Genomic DNA, 20,959 nt, shown 5'->3' on the forward strand with positions numbered 1-20,959 from the left:
TGACTCCCTCCCGCAAGAGTCGATGGACCTCAGACCTGATAAATGTCCTGTCCTGTACGCTATACCACCTGCTTCTGGTAGCGACTGGTTTGCAGTCAGCGGTGAGGTTTGCAAAGAGTGGGGGAGGGTCGACTTTTAGGGTCGCGAGGCTGCATATGGTGAGTGGGGGTAGGGGCCCCCCGAACTTCAGGGTTAGGCTCCTGAGGTTGCATTGGAAATCTAGTCCCAATAGGAGAGGAGCGCAGAGGTCTGGGAGCACATATAATTTAAAATTGGCGTACTCGGTGCCCTGTATTGCTAGGGTTGCGGTAGTGCACCCTTGGATTTGGAGTGCGACCCAGAGGCGAGGGAGATGGTTTGGTGCGCCGGGAAAATTGTGAGCGAGCAGCATCTTACCATGTCCGGGTGAATGAAGCTCTGTGCTCCCGGAGTCGAAAAGGTCGGACGGAGTCGGACGGTCATCATAGAGCTCTTGAGGTGCTTGGGTCCTGACTGGTCCAGGGTGACCGCGCTGAGTTGCGGGTAGTCGGCGTGGTCGGAGGTGCTGGGGCGGCTCCGCGATGGCTGCTCTTGTTGACCATACGCGTCGAGCGGCGTAGCAGATGGCGGCCAAGATGGCGGCCCCCGTTGGTCGAGCGTGGCGGGCGGTGAGGAAGATGGAGAAAAAGATGGCGGCCCCCATGAATCGCACGTGGCCGGCCGCATGGGGGAGGATGGCCAAGGTGGCGGCCCCCGTGAGTCGCATGTGCTGTGAGGGCTGGAAGATGGCTGCCCCCACGGATAGCATGAGGCTGATGACGTGTCTGCAGGGGGCGGAGTCGGCAGACATGCTGCCACACTGCGGGGTCTGCGGGCTTGTGAGTCTGAGGATCGCCCTGTGAGTTCGAGTTCTTGGACCTGGCCAGGCAAACTTTGGCGAAATGTCCTTTTCTCCCACAGCTGCTGCAGTTCGCGTTACGGGCCTGGCAGTGCTGCCGGGGGTGTTGGGACTGACCGCAGAAATAGCAGGATAGCCCCCATGATGGGCGGGCGGCCGCGCGGCACAGGCCTGGGGTAGTCTTTGGTCGGGGGTCCACGAGGGGGTCGCATGGTCAGCCGAGAACGCGTTAAGGCTCTGGAACGCTACTTCCAGAGAGGAGGCTAACTTTACCGTCTGATCCTATCCAGGGCCCCCTTTTCGAGTTGGCGCTGTCTCACATAGTTGGACCGAACTCCCGCCACGTAGACGTCTCGGACGGTGAGTTCCATATGTTGAGTGGCCGTAACGGCCTGGTAGTTGCAGCTGCGTGCGAGGACTTTGAGGTCGCGTAGCTATTCGTCTAGTGCTTCCCCAGGACGCTGGCGGCGAGTGGTGAGGATGTGTCGCGCGTGGACCTCGTTCACGGGCCGTACGTAGAGGCGTTCGAGCATCGCGAGGGCGTCTGCGAAGGAGGAGGCCCCGTTGAGTTGAACAGAGATTCGATGGCTCACCCGTGCGTGGAGGAGGATCAGCTTCTGTTTGTCGGTGACGGAAGGCGTGGAGAAAGCTGCGAGATAGGCTTGAAGCAGCGGAGCCAGAGCGAAAAATTTCTTTCGTCTCCGCGGCCTGCGGATCGAGATCCAGTCGGTCAAGTTTGAGGGCCAATTCCATAGTTGCGTTTAAGTTGATTAAATTGATGCGACCATCAATTCAGTTGAGACATGAGTGGAAGTAAACAGTGGCATTAATCAACTTAGAACAGTGCCTGCCTGCGTCTGAACCAATGCTGAGCAATGCCTACAGGTCGACTGCTCTTCATACGTCCCTTCAAGGGGAGGAGCCATGGGCCAACATGTTCCCCTATGGATAATGCCATACAATGGCCCATAGGAGAAGCCCACAAGGGCAACAGCACAGCACAGATACAAATACAAGTGCGACAGCACAGATACAAATACACTGGTGGATTATTAGTATAATACATTCACCACACGATGCACCCCCTCCGATGTGCCAAGTTCCCGATGTCATGGTTCACTTCTGCTCTTAAAAATCTTGAAACTGGCGGTGTGGCTGCTGAGGGAGAGAGAGGGGTTTGGAAAGAGTCCAACATCGCCATAGTTTGCTGACAATTGTACCCCTGGCCAGGGGGCTTCTGCCAGGGCCGGGGTGAGTAGTGGGGGGTGGCCAGGAGGTTGGCTGTGGGGTTGAGGTGAACAAGCAAGGTACACAGTTGCCGCACCGACAAGGTAGCCTTGCAGCTGCACACGGCGCTATTGCGTATTGTGAACTTACGACCGAGGGGCGTATAGGTCCCCCCCCAAGGAACCCCCCTGGGTGCACTCTGGCTCCAGCCGGCCCATCAGCTGTATGGACGTGCTCCAGCACAACCAGTGCCTTCTTCCTGGCTGGGATCAGTGTGTGTGGGGACTGTAATGTGTATGCGCGGCTGCAGCTTGTCAGCCTCCTGAGTGTCAATCACGGACCCGACGAAACCCGCACTGTTTTTCATTTAAATCGATTGTGTTCCATGTGGCGCTGGTGTTAGCCCTTTAACAGTTGCTGAATCGATCCAGGTTTGGCACCAGTTTTTCTGTCGTGAAAGTCCACAAATTCTGTGTTGGCTTCAACACTTATTCTCAGAAACGGGGAATCCAGACTTACGGTGGCGGCCATGGTGTGAGTGGTCTCAGATTTGGCAGCTCCCGCTCATGGTCATCTTGCGGAATTTACACCGGTCTGTCGCAGGAATTTTGTTGGAAAAAGGTACAGAAGTGAGAGCAAAAGAGACTGACCCCGAGTTTATGGAGCTGCGGTCCAGGAGTGTCCGGGAAAAAGCGAACCAGGTGGCTGGGGCGAGTGAGGAGTCAACAACGCACGCGGAGAGGGCGGACGGGCAGGGTCTGGCCCCATCTGCTCAGTGGTCGATGGACCAGTTGGTGAGATTCCTAAATGAGAGGTTCACCCAACAGCCCAAGGAAAGTGCTCAGGACCTGGCCCAGGCGGTGGACTCGATCAAGGTGGGGGTTGACCGCGTGGAGATGAGACTGGCAGCCCAGGGACAGGCGATCCAGAGATTGGAGGAACAGGCGGGGGAGCAGGAGGAACAGTCCACCTCGATGGCAACAGACATTGGGCTGATGCGTGACCAGCAGAAGCGATTGCTGGAGAAAGTGGAAGACCTGGAGAACCGTTCTTGGGGGCAGAACATTCGGATCGTGGGTCTTCCGGAGGGAATCGAAGGATTGGATGTGGGTGCTTGTGTTGGGAAGATGCTGGAGAAACTGCTTGGGGAACGTACGTTTGACTGGCCGTTGGAGGTGGATCGGACCCACAGGGCACTGATGCACAAGCCCCAGGGAGATGAGCCACCGAGGGCAATGGTGGTACGATTGCATCGGTTCCTGGACAAGGAACGCATCATGAGATGGGCCAGGCAGAAGAGGCGATGCACTTGGGAAGGCGTCGAGTTTCGGGTACCAAGACCTGGGAGCAGAACTCGCGAAGAGGAGGGCGAGTTTTAATAGGGTTAAGTTGTCCCTGCACAAGAAGGGCGGAAAGTTCGGCTTACTGTACTCGGCTCGCCTATGGGTGACCTATGGGGGCCGGGAGTTGAACTTTGGCTTGGCGGAGGAGGCAGCGGACTTTATGAAGGAGAATGGACTGGCAGGAGAAGGAGGACCTTGAACTTTGATTGAGGAGAACTGAGCTACGTTGGGGAAAAACTTTGGGTTTATATTGTTTGGATTTCTTTCATTTTTTTTAACCGTTCTTCGGTTCTATTTTAATACAATTTACAGTGCAGAAGGAGGCCATTCGGCCCATCGAGTCTGCACCGGCTCTTTTGAAAGAGCTCCCTACCCAGGCCCACACCTCCACCCTATCCCATAACCCAGTAACGCCACCCAACACTAAGGGCAATTTTGGACACTAAGGGCAATTTATCATGGCCAATCCACCTAACTTGCACATCTTTGGACTGTGGGGGGAAACCGGAGCACCCGGGGGAAACCCACAAACACACGGGGAGAATGTGCAGACTCCGCACAGACAGTGACCCAAGCCGGAATCGAACCTGGGACCCTGGAGCTGTGAAGCAATTGTGCTAACCACTATGCTACCGTGCTACTGTTGGGCGTTAGGCCGGTTTGTAGTGCTTTTGTGAGGGATGAGAGATGGGTCTCAGTGTTCGGACCTTGAGAGAGTTTGTTTGTTTGTTTTTACTTCTTGCCTTTGTTTTGACTGTTTGCACTAAGAGTGGGGGGGGGGGGGGAGGAGAACCAGTGGGGGTTGGATGCTCGGCGCCAAGGGCGGGGCTGCCAGGCTAGCTAGGTGAGCTAGTTCACAGAAGCAAAGTTGGGGGTGAGCTGAAGATCGATGTGGGGGTTGGATGGGAGGGGGAGTGGGAGTGGGGGGGGGGGGGGGGAGGGAATTATACTGCTGACGGGGAGGGGACTTGAGAAGTGGAGGAGGAGGAGGGTTGATGACGGTAGTTGCCCGAGGTCGGGTTGGGGAGGTGTGGAACATCGGCCGCAGACTGGCCGAGGAGAGGTTATGGTTGATTGGCAGGGGAGGGGCTGGGGTGCCCCCCGGCCATGCTGGCCACGTGGAACGTTCAGGGGCTGAATGGGCCAGTCAAAAGGGCCCGTGTGATTGTGCACTTGAGGCAACTAAAGGCAGACGTGGCTGTGCTGCAGGAAACACATCTGAAGGTGGGGGACCAGGTTAGGTTAAGGAAGGGACGGGGTGGACAGGTGTTCCAGTCGGGGTTAGACTTTGAAAAGAGGGCTATGGCGACCTTGGTGAATAAGCGGGTGGCATTTGAGGTGGAGAATATGGAAGCGCACCCGGGAGGTAGATATGTTATGGTTAGTGGGAAGCTGGAGGGAATGGCTGTGGTATTGGTAAATATATATGCCCCGAACTGGGATGACGTTGAGTTTGTTAGATGGGTACTGGGGAAGATTCGGACCTAGATTCACATCGACTGATTATGGAGGGAGATTTCAATACGGTCTTGGATCCGAGGCTGGACCGGAGTTCTAGGTCTGGGAAAGCTATGGCAAAGGAGCTTCGGAGTTTCATGGAGCGCATGGTGGGGGGGGGGGGGGGGGACTCTCCGGATGACGGGCTTTTGAAGGAGCGTCATAGACTGCAGCTGGAATTTGGGCTCCTGTCCACGGGTAAGGCAGAGGGACAGCTGAGGCAGTGTATGAATATGGGGAAAAAGCCAGCAGGATGGTAGCGCACCAGCTGAGGAAACGGGAGACGACGAGAGAGATAGGGAAAGTGAGGGATACAGGGGGAAGGTGGTTTTGGAGCCAGTGGGGGTAAATTATGTGTTTTGGGAGTTTTGTAGTAAATTGTAGAAATCGGAACCCCCAGCCGGGGAGGAGAGCATGAAGCGATTTCTGGGAGGGCTGGAGTTCCCAAGGGTAGATGAGGAGTTGGTGAAGCATTTGGGAGCCCCAATCAGGCTTGGGGAGGTTATAGACGGATTGGGGGCGATGCAATCGTGTAAGGCCCTGGGACCAGACGGATACCCGGTTGAGTTTTATAAAAAGTGTTCCGGGCTGTTGCGGCCGCTCCTGGTAAAGGCTTGTAATGAGTCAAAGGAGCTGGGAGTGCTTCCCCCCAATGTTATCACAGGTATCGATTTCCCTTATTTTGAAGTGGGATAAGGATCCGGAGAGTTGTGGGTCGTATATGCCAATCTCCCTGTATCTGAATATGCAAAATTGCTAGCAAAGACGCATAGAGGATTGTGTTCCAGGGGGAATAGGGGAGGACCAGACGGGATTTGTGAAGGGACGACACCTGACGTCCAATATTAGGCAGCTCCGAAATGTAATAATGATGTCTGCAGAGGGGCGCGAGGTCGAGGTGGTGATGGCCATGGATGCAGAAAAAGCCTTTGATCGTGTAGAGTGGAAATACTTGTGGGATATGCTGGGAAGGCTTGGGTTTGGGCAGGGATTTGTGGATTGGGTCCGGTTGTTATATCAGGCACCAGTGGCGAATGTAAGGACAAACGAGTTTGATCAGAGTATTTTAGTCTGTGTTGGGGGACGAGGCAGGGGTGTCCACTCTCCCCACTACTCTTTACCCTGGCCATAGAGCCTTTGGCAATGGCGTTGAGAGCATTGAATATTTGGTGGGGGATAGTGAGGGTGGGGTGGAACATAGGGTCTCGCTCTATGCGGACGATTTGTTCCTTTATATGACAGACCTGTTTGGGGGGAATTACAAGAATTATGGGGATACTGGAGGAATTTGGTCGGTTCCTGTGTTACAAACTGAATATGGGCAAGAGTGAGGTTTTTGCGATCCAGGCAAGGGGGCAGGAGAGGAGACTGAGTGAGATGCCGTTCAAAGTGGTGGGAGGGAGTACCTGGGAATTCAGGTGGCAAGGGACTGGGGTCAGCTTCATAAACTAAATTTGGGCAGGTTGATTGAACAAATGGAAGGGGACGTCCGCAGGTTGGACATGCTCCCGCTGTCATTGGCGGGGAGGGTACAGACTGTGAAGATGACAGTCCTCCCGAGATTGCTGTTTGTGTTTCAGTGTCTTCCAAACTTCATCCCCAAGGCATGTTTTAGGAAAATGAACGCGGATCTCGGGTTTTATATGGACTGGGAAAGCCCCGAAGGTGAAGAAGGTACTTCTTGAGCAGGGGCACGGGGAGGGGGGCTTGGCACTTCTGAACTTTATTAATTACTACTGGCGGCTAATATTTCAATGGTTAGGAAGTGGGTAATGGGGGAGGGGCCGGTGTGGGAGCGGGTAGAGGCGGCATCTTGTAAGAGCACGAGTCTGGAGGCTTTGTTAATGGCACCTCTGCCGTTCTTGCCGGCCCGGCACTCCACAAGCCCAGTAGTAGTGGCAGCCCTGAGACTGTGGGGGCAATAGAGGCAGCACATGAGACTGGAGGGTTCGTCGGTGTGGTCACCAATCTGTGATAACCACCGGTTCGCTTGGGGGGGGGGGGGGGGGGGGGGGGGAGCTGGATGGGGGTTTCTGGAGGTGGCAGCGGGCAGGGATAGAGAGATTTGGGGATCTCTTCATTGAGACCGTTTCTCGAGCATAGAAGATCTAGAGGAGGAGTTTGAGTTGCCGGGTGGGAACAGGTTCTGGTACCTGCAGGTACGGGATTTTGTTTAGAGGCAGGTCCCTCGCTTCCCTTGTCTCCCACTAAGGGGACTACAGGATAAGTTGTCTAAAACAGGGACTGGGGAGGGAGGGTGTCGGAAATATATAAGGAACTGATGGAGTGGGAAGGAGTCCCAATTGGGGAGGTGAAAAGGAAGTGGGAGGAAGAGCTGGGAGGGGAGTTGGAAGTTAGGTTGTGGGAGAAGGCCCTGAGGACAGTCAATGCATCCTCGTCGTGTGCCAAGCTTAGCCTGATCCAGTTCAAGGTGGTCCACAGGCTCACATGACTGTGGCCCAGATGAGCAGCTTTTTGAGGAGGTGGAGGACAGATTTGAGTGGTGTGGGGGAAGTCCGGCGAATCATGGACACATGTTTTGGGCGTGTCCAAGGCTGAGGGGATTTTGGCAGGGATTCTCAGATGCCATGTCAGAAGTCCTGGAAGGGAGGGTGACTCCGAGTCCAGAGGTGGCAGTATTTGGAGCGTTGGAAGATCTGGGAGCCCAGAGGGGAAGAAAGGCCAACGTTTTGGGTTTTGCCTCCCTGGTGCCCCGGAGATGGATTTTGCTGCGATGGAGGGACTCGGAGCCTTCAAAGTCGGGGGTTTGGGTCAGTGACATGACAGGGTTTCTTAGGCTAGAGAATATTAAGTTCACCTTAACAGGTTCACTACAGGGGTTCGCTCGGAGGTGGCAGTTGTTCATCGATTTCTTCAAAGAAAATTGACTGTCAGCAGGGGGGGTGGGGGGGGGAAGGAATGGCGAGGAATGGAAATGATGAATAAGAGCAGGGAATCTAATGTGTGGGTAATTAGGGTTTATGGCTGGGGGGAGTTGGGTGTGTTATTGTGGGGTTTTTGCCTGCGTTGGATCTCTCTGTTGCTTAAAAATATAAATGCCTCAATAAAATATCTTCTAAAAAAAAAGAAACGGAGAATCCCACCCAGCATAATTTCTGCTGGGCGGCGGGATGAGTGAAAATGCACAATCTTCCACTTTTCAGCTCATTATTTATGTTTGGCAAATTTCATGATGGGGCTGCAGGATTTTGTCCGCCCTTCTATTACTTCATGGAGTTGAAGGTCCTGTGCCAACCTGTGATGGGCCCTCCTTTTATCTGGATGAGATCCATTGCTGAGGCAGGGTCGCCTGCAGCCTGCATCATTGATGCCTCAGGGGATGTATGAATGAATTGAACTGATACATGTCCTTTACAGGTTTCCCCCTATCTCAAAAGCAGCAGTCAAGTGCTCAGCCCTTCACCTGGCCTACGTCTCGACATGTTTCCCCCTCCCCACCCCTTCCAGGTAAAGGCCATTCTCAAGGGCCAGAGATGGGTGTTCCTCCAATTCTTTTATGAATGCATGTGGAGACATTGCTCTTTGAGCAGGGTATTGAGAGCCATGTGTAAGACGTATCAAGCGAACAACCTTCCACTGGTCTCCAGCACCCTCAAAACTCTATAGAGATACTATTTCCCTGACAGCATTGAAAGATTCCTTGTCAGCTGGGAAGATGGAGGTTTGGAATCGTGAGTTGGCTGCCCTCCACCACCTGTGCCCCTTGGAGGCATCAACTTCCTTCCCTCCCTGCATCTGACTGCAGCCAAAGGCAAATGGCACAGAATTTACGGCATCTCCACACCTTGCTTGGATCTTAATGTTATGAGACCCATCAGTCTAGAACAAACCTGTTACAATGTGGGCTTCACCACAGAGAGGAGAACATAAGTGAGCATCTTGTGTCCCTTTAGTTGCCCACTTGTGTTGAAAAGATCCTCCTCGAAGAATCTCACTGACTGACTGACTACGCGGTCAAGGCCTGTTTGGAAAAATGGTGTGTATCACCTCTCAAATTTGCTCCACCACCTTCTACCCTCCCCCATCAGTCACTAGCTTCTCCTCATCTCCCCATACTCACCCAATATCATAGACCAAATAGAACATAGAACATATAGTGCAGAAGAGACAATTCGGCCCATCGAGTTTGCACCGACCCACTTAAGCCCTCACTCCCACCCTATCCCCATAACCCAATAATCCTTCCCAACCTCCTTTTTTGGTTACTAAGGGCAGTTTATCATGGCCAATCCACCTAACCTGCACGTCTTTGGACTGTGGAAGGAAACCGGAGCACCCGGAGGAAACCCACGCAGACATGGGGAGAACGTGCAACTCCGCACAGACAGTGACCCAGCGGGGAATCGAACCTGGGACCCTGGCGCTGTGAAGCCACAGTGCTAGCCACTTGTGCTACTGAGCTGCCGTAAATCACCATTTCTCTCCCCTCTGTCATCCTTGAACCTCCCCCCATTATGCTGGACAATCCATCTCCACATGTCTTTCCTCCCCTCAGGGCCAAAACTCATTACTGTCCTCATGCCCACCCTGATCCCTCCCTTCCCGTTTCCTGAGCCACCCTGTTTTATCTCCCTGCATGAAGTTGGAACTGTTGAGACCATCATCTCCCAGACTCTCACTCTGGACCTGCCACCCTACCACATCCCAATGCCTCCTCTGACTGTGATTGATTGTTGCCTCCAGTCAACGGTACCCTGAGTTCCCATCACCAGGACCCCACTGTTGACACCACTCACCCTGCCCTCTGAGACACTTCTCCCTCGCCCCCAACCCTCCTGTCCACCAGCCACTCTCACCCCCACATTTCCCCCACAATCACCTTCCTCTGACATTGCCCTCTTTACTTCCCTGGGCACTCTCTCCACCCTTCCCCCATAAGCCTGTTCTCCTGTCCAGTCTTTGCTTCACGCTTCCACTCTACAATGCCCTTCCAATCTTTACCCACTTCCCTTGTCCAACCTTGGCATATTTGCAAACAGTACTCAATATGGGTGAGGCTTTGCGAGGTTCCCAAGAAGGAAAAAGCAGCATCTATGGGTGTCAAAGTCGTGGAAAAGGTGAAGCTCACCAGGTGTACACCACTTAAATGCAGTCATAAAACTGATCACTCTAAATTCTTGCTGGTAAGAAACATAATTTGGAGGGGGAACTAAATTTCAGCAAGGTGGCCTTTTAATAGACATAGCGAATGGGCTGGTTTAGCACAGTGGGCTTGGCAGCTGGTTTGTAATGCAGAACAATGCCAGCAGCGCGGGTTCAATTCTCATACTGGCCTTCCCGAACAGGCGCCGGAATGTGGCGACTACGTGCTTTTCACAGTAACTTCATTGAAGCCTACTTGTGACAATAAGCGATTATTATTATTATGAATAGGAAGGGAGGTTGGTTTGAGCCCAGGAAGATATCAACCATGATCTGGTTGAATGGGGAGCAGGCTTGAAGGGCTGAATTGCCTACTTACATAGAGCATAGAACAGTACAGCACAGAACAGGCCCTTCGGCCCTCAATGTTGTGCCGAGCCATGATCACCCTACTCAAACCCACGTATCCACCCTATATCCATAACCCAACAACGCCCCCCCCCCCCCTTTAACCTTACTTTTATTAGGACACTACGCGCAATTTAGCATGGCCAATCCACCTAACCCGCACATCTTTGGACTTCTTCTGCTACTTCTGCTCCTAATTCCTATGTTCCTATGTATGAGATGCTAAAGCATGCAAATAGAGTTCCCAGTATTTTTTGTCATGAAGCTCGACCAGCTCTTAACCTTCCTTGCAAGTTGAGAGAACAAAATTCTAACAGCCTATTCCACTGTCGGGAAACAGATATTTTCCCTCCTGCCAAATTAAGTGCCCCTGCCACCAAGATCCCAGCTGCTGGTGGGAATGGAAAATTCCACCCCTAGAAACCAAGGATCAGCACTGCCTCATGGTACTTGTGAGACGGTTTCTCTTTGGCAATTTCCCACATGCCTGGAAGATGAAAAGTGATCAGTAAAGGAGGATCATCCCTGGAGAATGACCCAAATTAATGGTTTGAAAATCTCCAACTCAATTGCCTTTTCATGGCCCCTGAGGGATAGCCAACTTGACATGAAAAGAAAAGCATAGTCAAGGGTTCCCTCACAGGGAAATTATGTGTAAAGTTATAATAGTGTGGCATTAACAAAGAAAATGTACCATGAATAAGGATCAATCAAAAATAATTCTCACTGCCAGAAACCTTTCACAGATTGAGTCTTTTCATTAAGATCCCTTTTAAAGCATGAATCTCATCATCAGGATCCACTTTCAGGAGATGTGTTTCTTGATTGGGATTTTTTAAAAGGAACACATCTCCAATGAGATTGTCTTTTTGAAATGGGTCTTCTTCTGGATCTGTTTTAAGGAGATAGGGAGTTTCACTAGTGTATGACACAACTCTCATTAACAAGGCCTCCTGTTTAATAGCAAGTTGAAATCTTTGTTCTGTTGTGGCTAAGGTGACTTTACAGGTGCTAGGGCACCAGCAACACAAGTTGGGTATAGCTGCTGGCTCAACACGACTGGAACTTCAAACTTGAATTTCATCTCTCTATGATAGAGTGAAAATATTGCATCAAATTATTACCCTCCATACTTTTGAGAGTCTCATCTTTAGGTCCCATGTGATAGAGGTTCTTGTGGTATTTCAGAATTAGGAGACTTAAGGATTCCTCTGAGAATGTCTCATATCGGTTTGCATTTTTATTACCCATCATCATGTTCAGTCTGAAATTTAATTTGTCGACAAACCTGTAGCGGTCTGTCGGGTTTCTATTTGATCAATGTGGAGTGTGATTTCCCATACAGGTATTTACCACTGACAGAGTTCAGTGACACACTGGCAAAGTCAAAACTTATGGAGCTTACGTGTGTTCAAGTGTATCATTGAAACTGAAGCAGCTGAACTAGCGCAGTTTATAAGAGCAAGGTACTGGCAAGCTGCCGATGCTCACCTATTTAGGTCCATCCTTCCATTCGGACTCAGGCCAAAAGGTTACTTTGAGCCAAATGGAAAGAGTAACAAATCCAACCTTCAGATTTCTTTAGTCAGGCAGTTTAGCAATTTGTATAGCACTTTGGATCTGCCATTGCATGTGTCTCAAAGAGCTGGGGCGTAATTGAATGGCCTGGTTCCACCTGACTTGGTGATGCGACAAGGCCACTAAATCTCGCGCGAGGCCTCGCACGAGATTTGCGATGCTTGGAACGCTTTGCAAGATGTCGTGATCGGGATCTCGCCCTTGCTGGGTGAGATCCAGATTAACATATGTAAATGAGCCAAATTAAATATGTCTCCGCCTGATTATCCCAAGGACCAGGATCAAACTCCCGCGCTGGGGATGGGATACCTCACAATGGTGCTTTTTCCTTGGGGGGGGGGGGGGGGGGGTTGTGGTGGTCTCCCAGGCCATCAGAGGCCCCCGGGTGCTCGGGTCCAGGGCAGGGTGGTGCCCTGGTACTCCCATTGCCACCTGGGCACAGTGGCACTACCAGCCTGGCACCTTAGCAGTGCCAGCAAGGCACCCTGACAGTGCTGCTCTGGCACGGCCAGAGTGCCCAGGTGCATTGCTAGGCTGTAGGGGCACTACCAGGGTGCCACGCTGGCAGTGTCAAGTTTCCCAGGTGCCATGTTGCCCCTGCCCTGCCCCCAGGGATGGGGGGGGTGCCCTGTCCTTAAGAGGTGGGTTAATGGGAGGCGGGGGGGGGGGGGGGGGGGGGGCTTGAGGATCCCTGAAGAGGTCAGTTAGGGGGGTATGGATGGTGGTACGCGGTGGGGTGGCTGAGGGGATCGTGACATCGGGGTGGCATTTATATATGGTGCCCTGATCTCTTCGGCGAGGCGTTCCCCACAGAGGCCGTTTGATAGCGGGGTCATTTCCGGTGCTGCAGGGTCCGAGGAACACTCTTATTCACGCCCAAAACTGGACTTTGTTTTGTTAAATTGCACCCCTGATTTGACACATCATCAGCCATAACATCTTGGAGTCACAATGGATCCCAACATTTTGTTCCATCCACTCAAAGAGGGCAGTGACTCTAATGGGACCGCTCTAAAGGAAGGACCATTGGAAAGCCTCTAATAGAATCTGACTACTGGAATGCAGTATCATATTAGTCAGTGCGTGCAATTACTGATCCAGGGATGCGTCAGGAATCAGGTCACTTCAGCTGTACGAAAACCTCAGCTCCTTTCTCATGTCACAGAAGGTAAGAACTTGCATTTATAGAGTTCTCTTTCACACCTATCAGAAACATGTTAAAGCATTTCACATGCACTTAATTAATTTAAATACACTCAAAGCTATTACATGTCAGTCTTTCACACACAGCAAAGACCTCAAACCAAATGACATGAATATTAGTTAAACTGGTTTTGGTGCTATAGGTTGAGGAAGGAATTTTGCCAGTGCAGGAAAACAACTCCAAGCTCTTCTTTGTTTATTGTGTTGGGACTGTTTTTTCATTCACCTTGACTACTGGAAATGGCCTTAGTTCAACATCTCATCATAAGAACAGCACTTGGGGAAACTTGAACCAACAACCTGTGGACTCCAAGGCTAGTGTGTCAACAAATGGGCTAAGCTGACAAAACATGAATACTTCTGATTATACATAATTTCCATTGCTTATCAAGATACAAGAGCAGCCCCCATTATGTTAAAGGGTGAAGGTTCTTGTAGACTGACTGATTTTTAAAAGTGAGGTTGAATAGCAAATGTAGATTAAGTGAGGCACAAACCCTGAGATTATTTTTGAAGATCTTTGTGAACACTGGGAAGGACTGGAAAAAGTGACCAGAAATAAAAGAAATTCAGGGTACAATTATCCAAACCTTTCAGTCAAGTTTAAAATGTGGATTGGAACAAGCTTATTGATCCTTACCTGTATAATTATCAGCCTGCAGGTGCATGTCACACAGTTTATGGATGTAACGGATGTACATCTCCTCCTTGTTAATCTCAGATTTGTAAAAATTCTGAAATAAATGTAAATGTCTGTGAAGCAATTTAATAATCAGAGTTGGAAAAGACTAATGGAAAAGATCTTTTAAAATGGAACACTGGTCACCCTTTGACATTAATTACTGATTGATCTCTGGATTTCTAACAACACAGCCCTCAAACCTGTCCTGTGCCTATCCTGGAAGTATTTGATGAGACTGTAAATGGATCCTTATTCAGGGCCTGAAGAATGCTGTACCTAGCTACGTGCTTGACATGGCTATGCTGAGGACTACTTATGCTCCCTCAGAGGCATTCTACGTCAGACCTAAAGGCAAAGTTCATAGGAAACTTTACTCTGCACTTATCTTCTAATAATTTGAGCTGTAAGTGCTTGATGCTAACACTGAATATCAAACTTGGGAAAATTAGGGTAATTGTTCTGAGCACGAAAAAGACCTTAAACAATGAGAAAATTAATTGCTTACCAACAAATTAACAGTACAACCAATCTTCTTATTTTCTGTTTCGTCTCCTTTCATACAATCCCTGAGGAGAAGAAAGAAGTTTGAACTCACGAATGACATGTCACAGGACAGAAATTAGTGATTTATAAATAGTAGTTTTTCTGGAGGATTTCAGTTCTGAGGTGACACAGCTAACATTCTGCATGGAGTCAGACTCAAGATGCTAATCCAGAACTAAGCTTCTGCTTTCATGGAGAATAAATCCGCAAGTTTCATCAAATGATTGAACGCATGGCTGCCAAAGATCACCAATGTACTTACAACTTGTACAGATCATAGAATTATGGGCCAAGATTTTTAGGATGACTGATTTTCCTACTCGCCATCCAAGGAATTGATGGAGAACACATACCCACTGTTACTGACTAACCCCCAGCCATTTAATGCTCCAACAAGCTTTAGTTGGCTGGCGACGGAACTTATGGGAGGCACGGTAGCACAGTGGTTAGCACTGTTGCTTCACAGTGCCAGGGTCCCATGTTCAATTCCTGGCTTGGGTCACTGTGTGGAGTTTGTACGTTCTCCCTGTGTCTGCGTGGGTTTCCTCCCACAAGTCCTGAAAGACCCGCTGTTCGATAATTTGGACAGTCTGAATTCTCCCTCTGTGTGCCCGAACAGGCGACGGAGTGTGGCGACTGGGGGCTTTTCACAGTAACTTCATTGCAGTGTTAATGCAAGTCTACTTGTGACAATAAAGATTGTTAAAAAACAAAGATTAGTATTCTGCCTCTCACTTTGGGAGGGAATCCCACCACAGAGAGCGATTGTTAAAAAACAAAGATTATTATTCTGCCTCTCACTTTTGGAGGAAATCCCACCACAGAGGGCTGTCAGCCAATTTGATTGGCCAGTCGCTCTCTAGATTCGGCAGCACCAGTAGCTGTAGTGGACAGAATTGGGGCTGCATGCAGCCCCCAGAACGCAAATCCTGCGACCATGAAAGTGCGAAGATCGCAGAGCAGGGAGGGGAGGGGAGATCAGGCTCAAGGTAGTGGGCAGAGGTGGGTGAGGGTGTTAGTATTGAGGCTTGGGGGTGGGGGAGGAACTACAGGAACCAGATCATCTGGGAGTTGCGCAGATGTTAAAAGGGGACCCCTCCCCTTCTTGATCACGGTTCATTTTTGGGCTTCCCCCCGACCTTAAACTCCTCCCGCCTGCCTGAAAATTGAAGCTAGGCGGGAAATAGCCCTTATCTGGTCAGAAATTTGCCACTTAAGGGCCTCAACTGAGCCAAGGACAGGTGGTTTGGCCTAGGCCTCGCCCGTCCAGGCGTAAAATTGCAGAGCGGTTGGGACGGAGGTGGGGCTGGTGGGAAGGCTGTTCGAGGAATTTTAAGGGCATTCTCCCCCTACAAACCCACCGGTGGTGGTGCAATTCTGTTCATAAATGATTACAGAGCAGGAGGAGGCTATTTGACCTGCAGAATCTGTGCTAGCTCTACGCAAGAACTATTTTTTTTTAACAAACAATTTTTAATGAGGTATTTTTGGCATAACAAACAACCACAGTACAAAAACCAATAGAGTTAAAAGAACGGTAATCAAAAAGCAACTGCCGATATCCGTCCCTCCAAGGCCCGCCTATTTAACCCCCTACTCTATACTACCCTAACTCAACCCCTCCGCCCCCTGCTGACGATTAATTCTCCGCAAAGAAGTCAATGAATGGGTGCCACCCTCCGGGCAAACCCTGACACCAACCCTCTCAAGGCGAACTTTTCCAGGACGAGAAAGCTTGCCATGTCGGTTAACCAGGCCTCTGACTCCGGAGACCTAGACTCCTTCCAAGCAAGTAATATCCGCCACCGGGCTACCAACGAGGAAAAGGCTAGAACATCTGCCTCTCTCTCCTCCTGAACACCTGGGTTTTCCAACACCTCAAAGATCGCTACCCCTGGACTCATTTCCACCCTTGTCTTCAATACCCTGGACATGACATCCGCGAACCCCTGCCAATATCCCCTAATTTTTGGGCATGCCCAGAACATGTGGATATGGTTCGCTGGTCCACCCGCATACCTGACACACTTGTCTTCCACCCCAAAAAATCTACTCACCGGGCCGCTGTCATGTGCGCCCGGTAAATTGGATCAAGCTGAGCCTTGCGCATGTAGCGGTCGCGTTGACCCTGCTCAGCGCCTCCGCCAATAGGCCGTCTTCCATCTCACCCCCCAGTTCCTCCTCCTACTTACGTTTCAGCTCTCTTCAGTCTCCTCCGCCCCCATTAATTCTTTGTAGATGTCCAAGACCCTCCCCTCCCCCACCCATCCCCTAGACACTACCCTATCTTGAATCCCTCTTAGTGGCAGGAGTGGGAAGGATGATACCCGCCTGCGCAGAAAGTCCCGCACCTGAAGATATCTAAAATTATTCCCTGCTGCCAACCCGAACGTCTCCTCCAGCGCCCTCAAGCTGGGGAAGCTCCCTTCCAGAAACAGGTCCCCCATCTTCTCAATTCCCGCCCGTTGCCATACCCGAAATCCCCCATCTCGGCTCCCAGGAGCGAACCGATGGCTGTCACATATTGGGGACTAAACCAATGCACCCACTGCACCAACGTACCTCCTCAACTGACCCCAGATCCTCACGGCCACCACCACCACGGCTGGTAGAATATCTCACCGGTGGAAACGGCAACGGTGCCGTTATTAGCGCCCCCAAGCTGGTGCCCTTGCATGAGGCTGCTTCCATCGCTTTCAAGCCGCCCCCGTCCCCACTACCCACCTCCTTATCATTGCAATATTGGCTGCCCAGTAATAATTACCAAACTTTGGCAGGGCCAGCCCCCCTCCCCCCGATTCCTCTCGAGCATCATTTTTTTCACCCATGGGGACTTACCCGCCCAAACAAAGCCCAAAATAATTTTGTTGATCCTCTTAAAAAAGGACCACGGGATGAAAATCGGGAGGCATTGAAACACAAATAAAAATCTCAGCAATATAGTCATCTTAACCTTTTGCATCCTCCCCGCCAGTGACAGCAGGAGCGCGTCCCATCTCCGAAACTCGCCCCATATCTGCTCAACCAGCCGGAACAAGTTCAACTTGTGTAACCGGCCCCAGTCGCGCGCCACTTGTATCCCCAGATATCTCAAATTGTCTCCCACTAACCTGAACGGTAACTCCCCCAGCTTGCCCTCCTGACCTCTTGCCTGGACTACATACATGTCACTCTTCGTCATATTCAATTTGTATCCCGAAAATGGGCCGAATTCCCCCAGAATCGCCATAATCTCCCTCATCCCTGCCCCTGGATTTGCTACATATATGAGTAAGTCATCCGCATACAGCGATACCCTATGCTCCACCCCCCCCCCCCCCCCCACCCCCCAACCAGCCCTTTCCTGCCCCTAGAAGCTCTCAGAGCAATTGCCAGCGGCTCTATGGCTAATGCAAACAGCAGTGGGGAGAGGGAACATCACTGTCTTGTCCCCTGCTTAAATGCCCGCATTTTCAAAATCAGAACTCAAAGCCACGAAAAAGTCAGGAGAAAAGGTCCCACAGCCCGGCCAGAGCGGGAGCCACCAAGTATGCGACTTACTCCCTCATAGCCGCCACTGGAAGTCTACACAAGAACAATTTAACTAGACACACTCTCCCACTCTTTCTGTGTGATCCTGAAAGTGTTTTATCTTCAGATGCTTACCCAATTCTCTTTGGAAAGCTACAATTGAATCTGCCTCTACTATACACTCAGGCAGTGCATTCTAGATCCTACCTACACCATCCAGTTTTCCCTTATGTCGTCTTTGGTTCTTTTAATAATCACCTTAAATATGTGTCTCTGGTAAATTCTCTATATTTACTCTATCTAGACCCCTCATGACATTCAATTCTGTGCCTCTTAACCTTCTCTGGGGAGAATAATCCCAGCTTCTCCCAGCCACGGTAGCATTGTGGATAGCACAATCGCTTCACAGCGCCAGGGTCCCAGGTTCGATTCCGGCTTGGGTCACTGTCTGTGCGGAGTCTGCACATCCTCCCCGTGTGTGCGTGGGTTTCCTCCGAGTGCTCCGGTTTCCTCCCACAGTCACAAAGATGCGCAGGTTAGGTGGATTGGCCATGATAAATTGCCCTTAGTGTCCAAAATTGCCCTTAGTGTTGGGTGGGGTTACTGGGTTATGGGGATAGGGTGGAGGTGTTGACCTTTGGTAGGGTGCTCTTTCCAAGAGCCGGTGCAGACTCGATGGGCCGAATGGCCTCCTTCTGCACTGTAAATTCTATGATTCTCCAATCTATTCACATAACTGAAATCTCTCATCCTCAGAATCATATTTGTAAATCTTTTCTGCATCTTCCCTAAAGTCTTCACATCCTTTCCAAAATGAAGTGCCCCAAACAGGGCTAGAATGCAAAAGCAGGGATGTATTGTTGAAGCCGTATAAGGCTGTGGTCAGACCCCATTTGGAATACTGTGAGCAGTTTTGGACCTCGTATCTAGGGAAGGATATGCTGGCCTTGGAGAGGGTCCAGAGGAGGTTCACAAGAATGATCCGGGAATGAAGGACTTGTCATTTGAAGAGCGGTTGAGGATTCTGAATCTGTACACGATGGACTTTAGAAGGATGAGGGGCATCTCATTGTAACTTACAGAATACTGAGAGGCCTAGATAGAGAGGATGTGGAGAAGATGATTCCACTGGCAGGAGAGATTAGAACTCGAGGGAACAGCCTCAGACTGAAGGGACGATCTTTTAAAACAGAGAAGAGGAGGAATATCTTCAGCCAGAGGTGGGGAATCTGTGGAACTCTTGGCTGCAGAAGGCTGTGGAGGCCAAGTCACTGAGTGTCTTTAAGACAGAGATAGCTAGGTCTTGAATAATCAGGGGATTAGGGGTTACGGGGAGAAGGCAGGAGAATGGTGATGAGAAACATAACAGCCATGATTGAATGGCGGAGCAGACCCGATAGGCCAAATGGCCTAATTCTGCTCCTATATGTTACGGTCTTACATAGATACATAGAATTTACAGTGCAGAAGGAGGCCATTCGGCCCATCGAGTCTGCACCGGCACCCGGAAAGAGCACCCCACCCAAGGTTAACACATCCACCCTATCCCCATAACCCAGCAACCCCTCCCAACACTAAGGGCAGTTTTGGACACTAAGGGCAATTTATCATGGCCAATCCACCTAATCTGCACATCTTTGGACTGTGGGAGGAAACCGGAGTACCCGGAGGAAACCCATGCACACACGGGGAGGATGTGCAGACTCCACACAGATAGTGACCCAAGCCGGAATCGAACCTGGGACCCTGGAGCTGTGAAGCGATTGTGCTATCCACAATGCTACCGTGCTGCCCACTTATGGACACAATACTTTAGTTGAGGCTGAACCAGCGTTTTAAAAGGTTCATCACAATTTCCTTGCTTTCATACCCTGTGTCTTAAAATATGAAGCCATGAATCTTGTATTAACTGCACTCTCATCTTGCCCTACTCCCATCAATGATTTCTGCACTGTTATAACCCTTATGTAGGTCACTGCATCAGGACTATCAGATTCCCTGTGACCTCCATTGAATACAAACTCCCTGGAAACGAGGGGATGGGGCTTCTCCTTAACAGGGGGGGTTAGATCACTAGGATAAAAATCCCAACCTGGGTTCAGGTCGTGGAGGGAGACCCTTCGGGAAGTGGAGAGCTTGTATTTTTAAAAAAATTACCAAATGTTTTTTCCAATTAAGGGGAAATTTAGTGTGGCTAATCCACCTACTTTCACATCTTTGGGTTGTGGGGGTGAAACCCACGCAGACATGGTGAGACTGTGCAAACTCCACACAGACAGTGACCCGGGGCTGGGGTCAAACCTGGGACCTCAGTGCCATAGGTTGTAGTATTAACCACTGCACCACTGTGCCATCCACTTTATATCTCATAAATAAAACCTAACCTTTGTTATTTTAGCTGCTTGGTCAATGCATGCAGCTTCAGCAGATTCTTCACTGGCGACGAGAATAAAGTGGAGCTGCCGTCGATGGCAGGGTACTGTAGCCATCTGGGATGGCCACTTCCAACTAAGTACAGAGCAACTCTAAAAGACTGATGGATAAAATGGACAAGCCAGGAGTCAGGCAGGCTCAGAGCTTCAATTGCATATTTGTCAGCAAAGTCCAGACGGTATCGAAACCCCGTCCCATTAGCATGTTAATCAGGCTGATTAGCAGGTGATGGCCCATCTCCCCCCCAAAAAAAGGACTGGTACTCCAGCAACCGGGACAGTCCCAGATATTTCGGCGCCACTCCCTGTCCAAGGGAAACGCAAACAACGGGGCCAATGACCGCTTGAGACATGCCCAGTCATCCATATCCCTGCCCACTTATTGGCTAAGGAATCGAACGGAGTGATCAGGGATCAACCAATTAGTAAGGCCCAAATCGAAGGGCCGCCCAAAAGAGCGCGAAAGCCCCCCGAGTATAAAGAAAGAGTTCGCCATATGTTCGCTCTTTTGGCCTTGGTACCCCGGTCACGGCCATTGCCAACTGCAGTAACACAA

At 50.6% G+C, this 20,959-nt stretch overlaps 1 protein-coding gene across 1 annotated transcript in view; it reads right to left on the reverse strand.

Moving 5' to 3' along the window:
- dock3 (dedicator of cytokinesis 3) overlaps positions 1 to 20,959 on the reverse strand; it is a 1,304,448-nt gene that overhangs the window by 247,785 nt on the left and 1,035,704 nt on the right. The window contains 2 exon segments of the mRNA XM_038810823.1: positions 13,877 to 13,970; positions 14,424 to 14,484. Of these exon segments, the coding sequence (XP_038666751.1) occupies positions 13,877 to 13,970; positions 14,424 to 14,484 (155 nt within the window).

The sequence above is a fragment of the Scyliorhinus canicula genome, chromosome 11 (assembly GCF_902713615.1).
Source record: "Scyliorhinus canicula chromosome 11, sScyCan1.1, whole genome shotgun sequence".
Classification (NCBI taxonomy): Eukaryota; Metazoa; Chordata; class Chondrichthyes; order Carcharhiniformes; family Scyliorhinidae; genus Scyliorhinus; species Scyliorhinus canicula.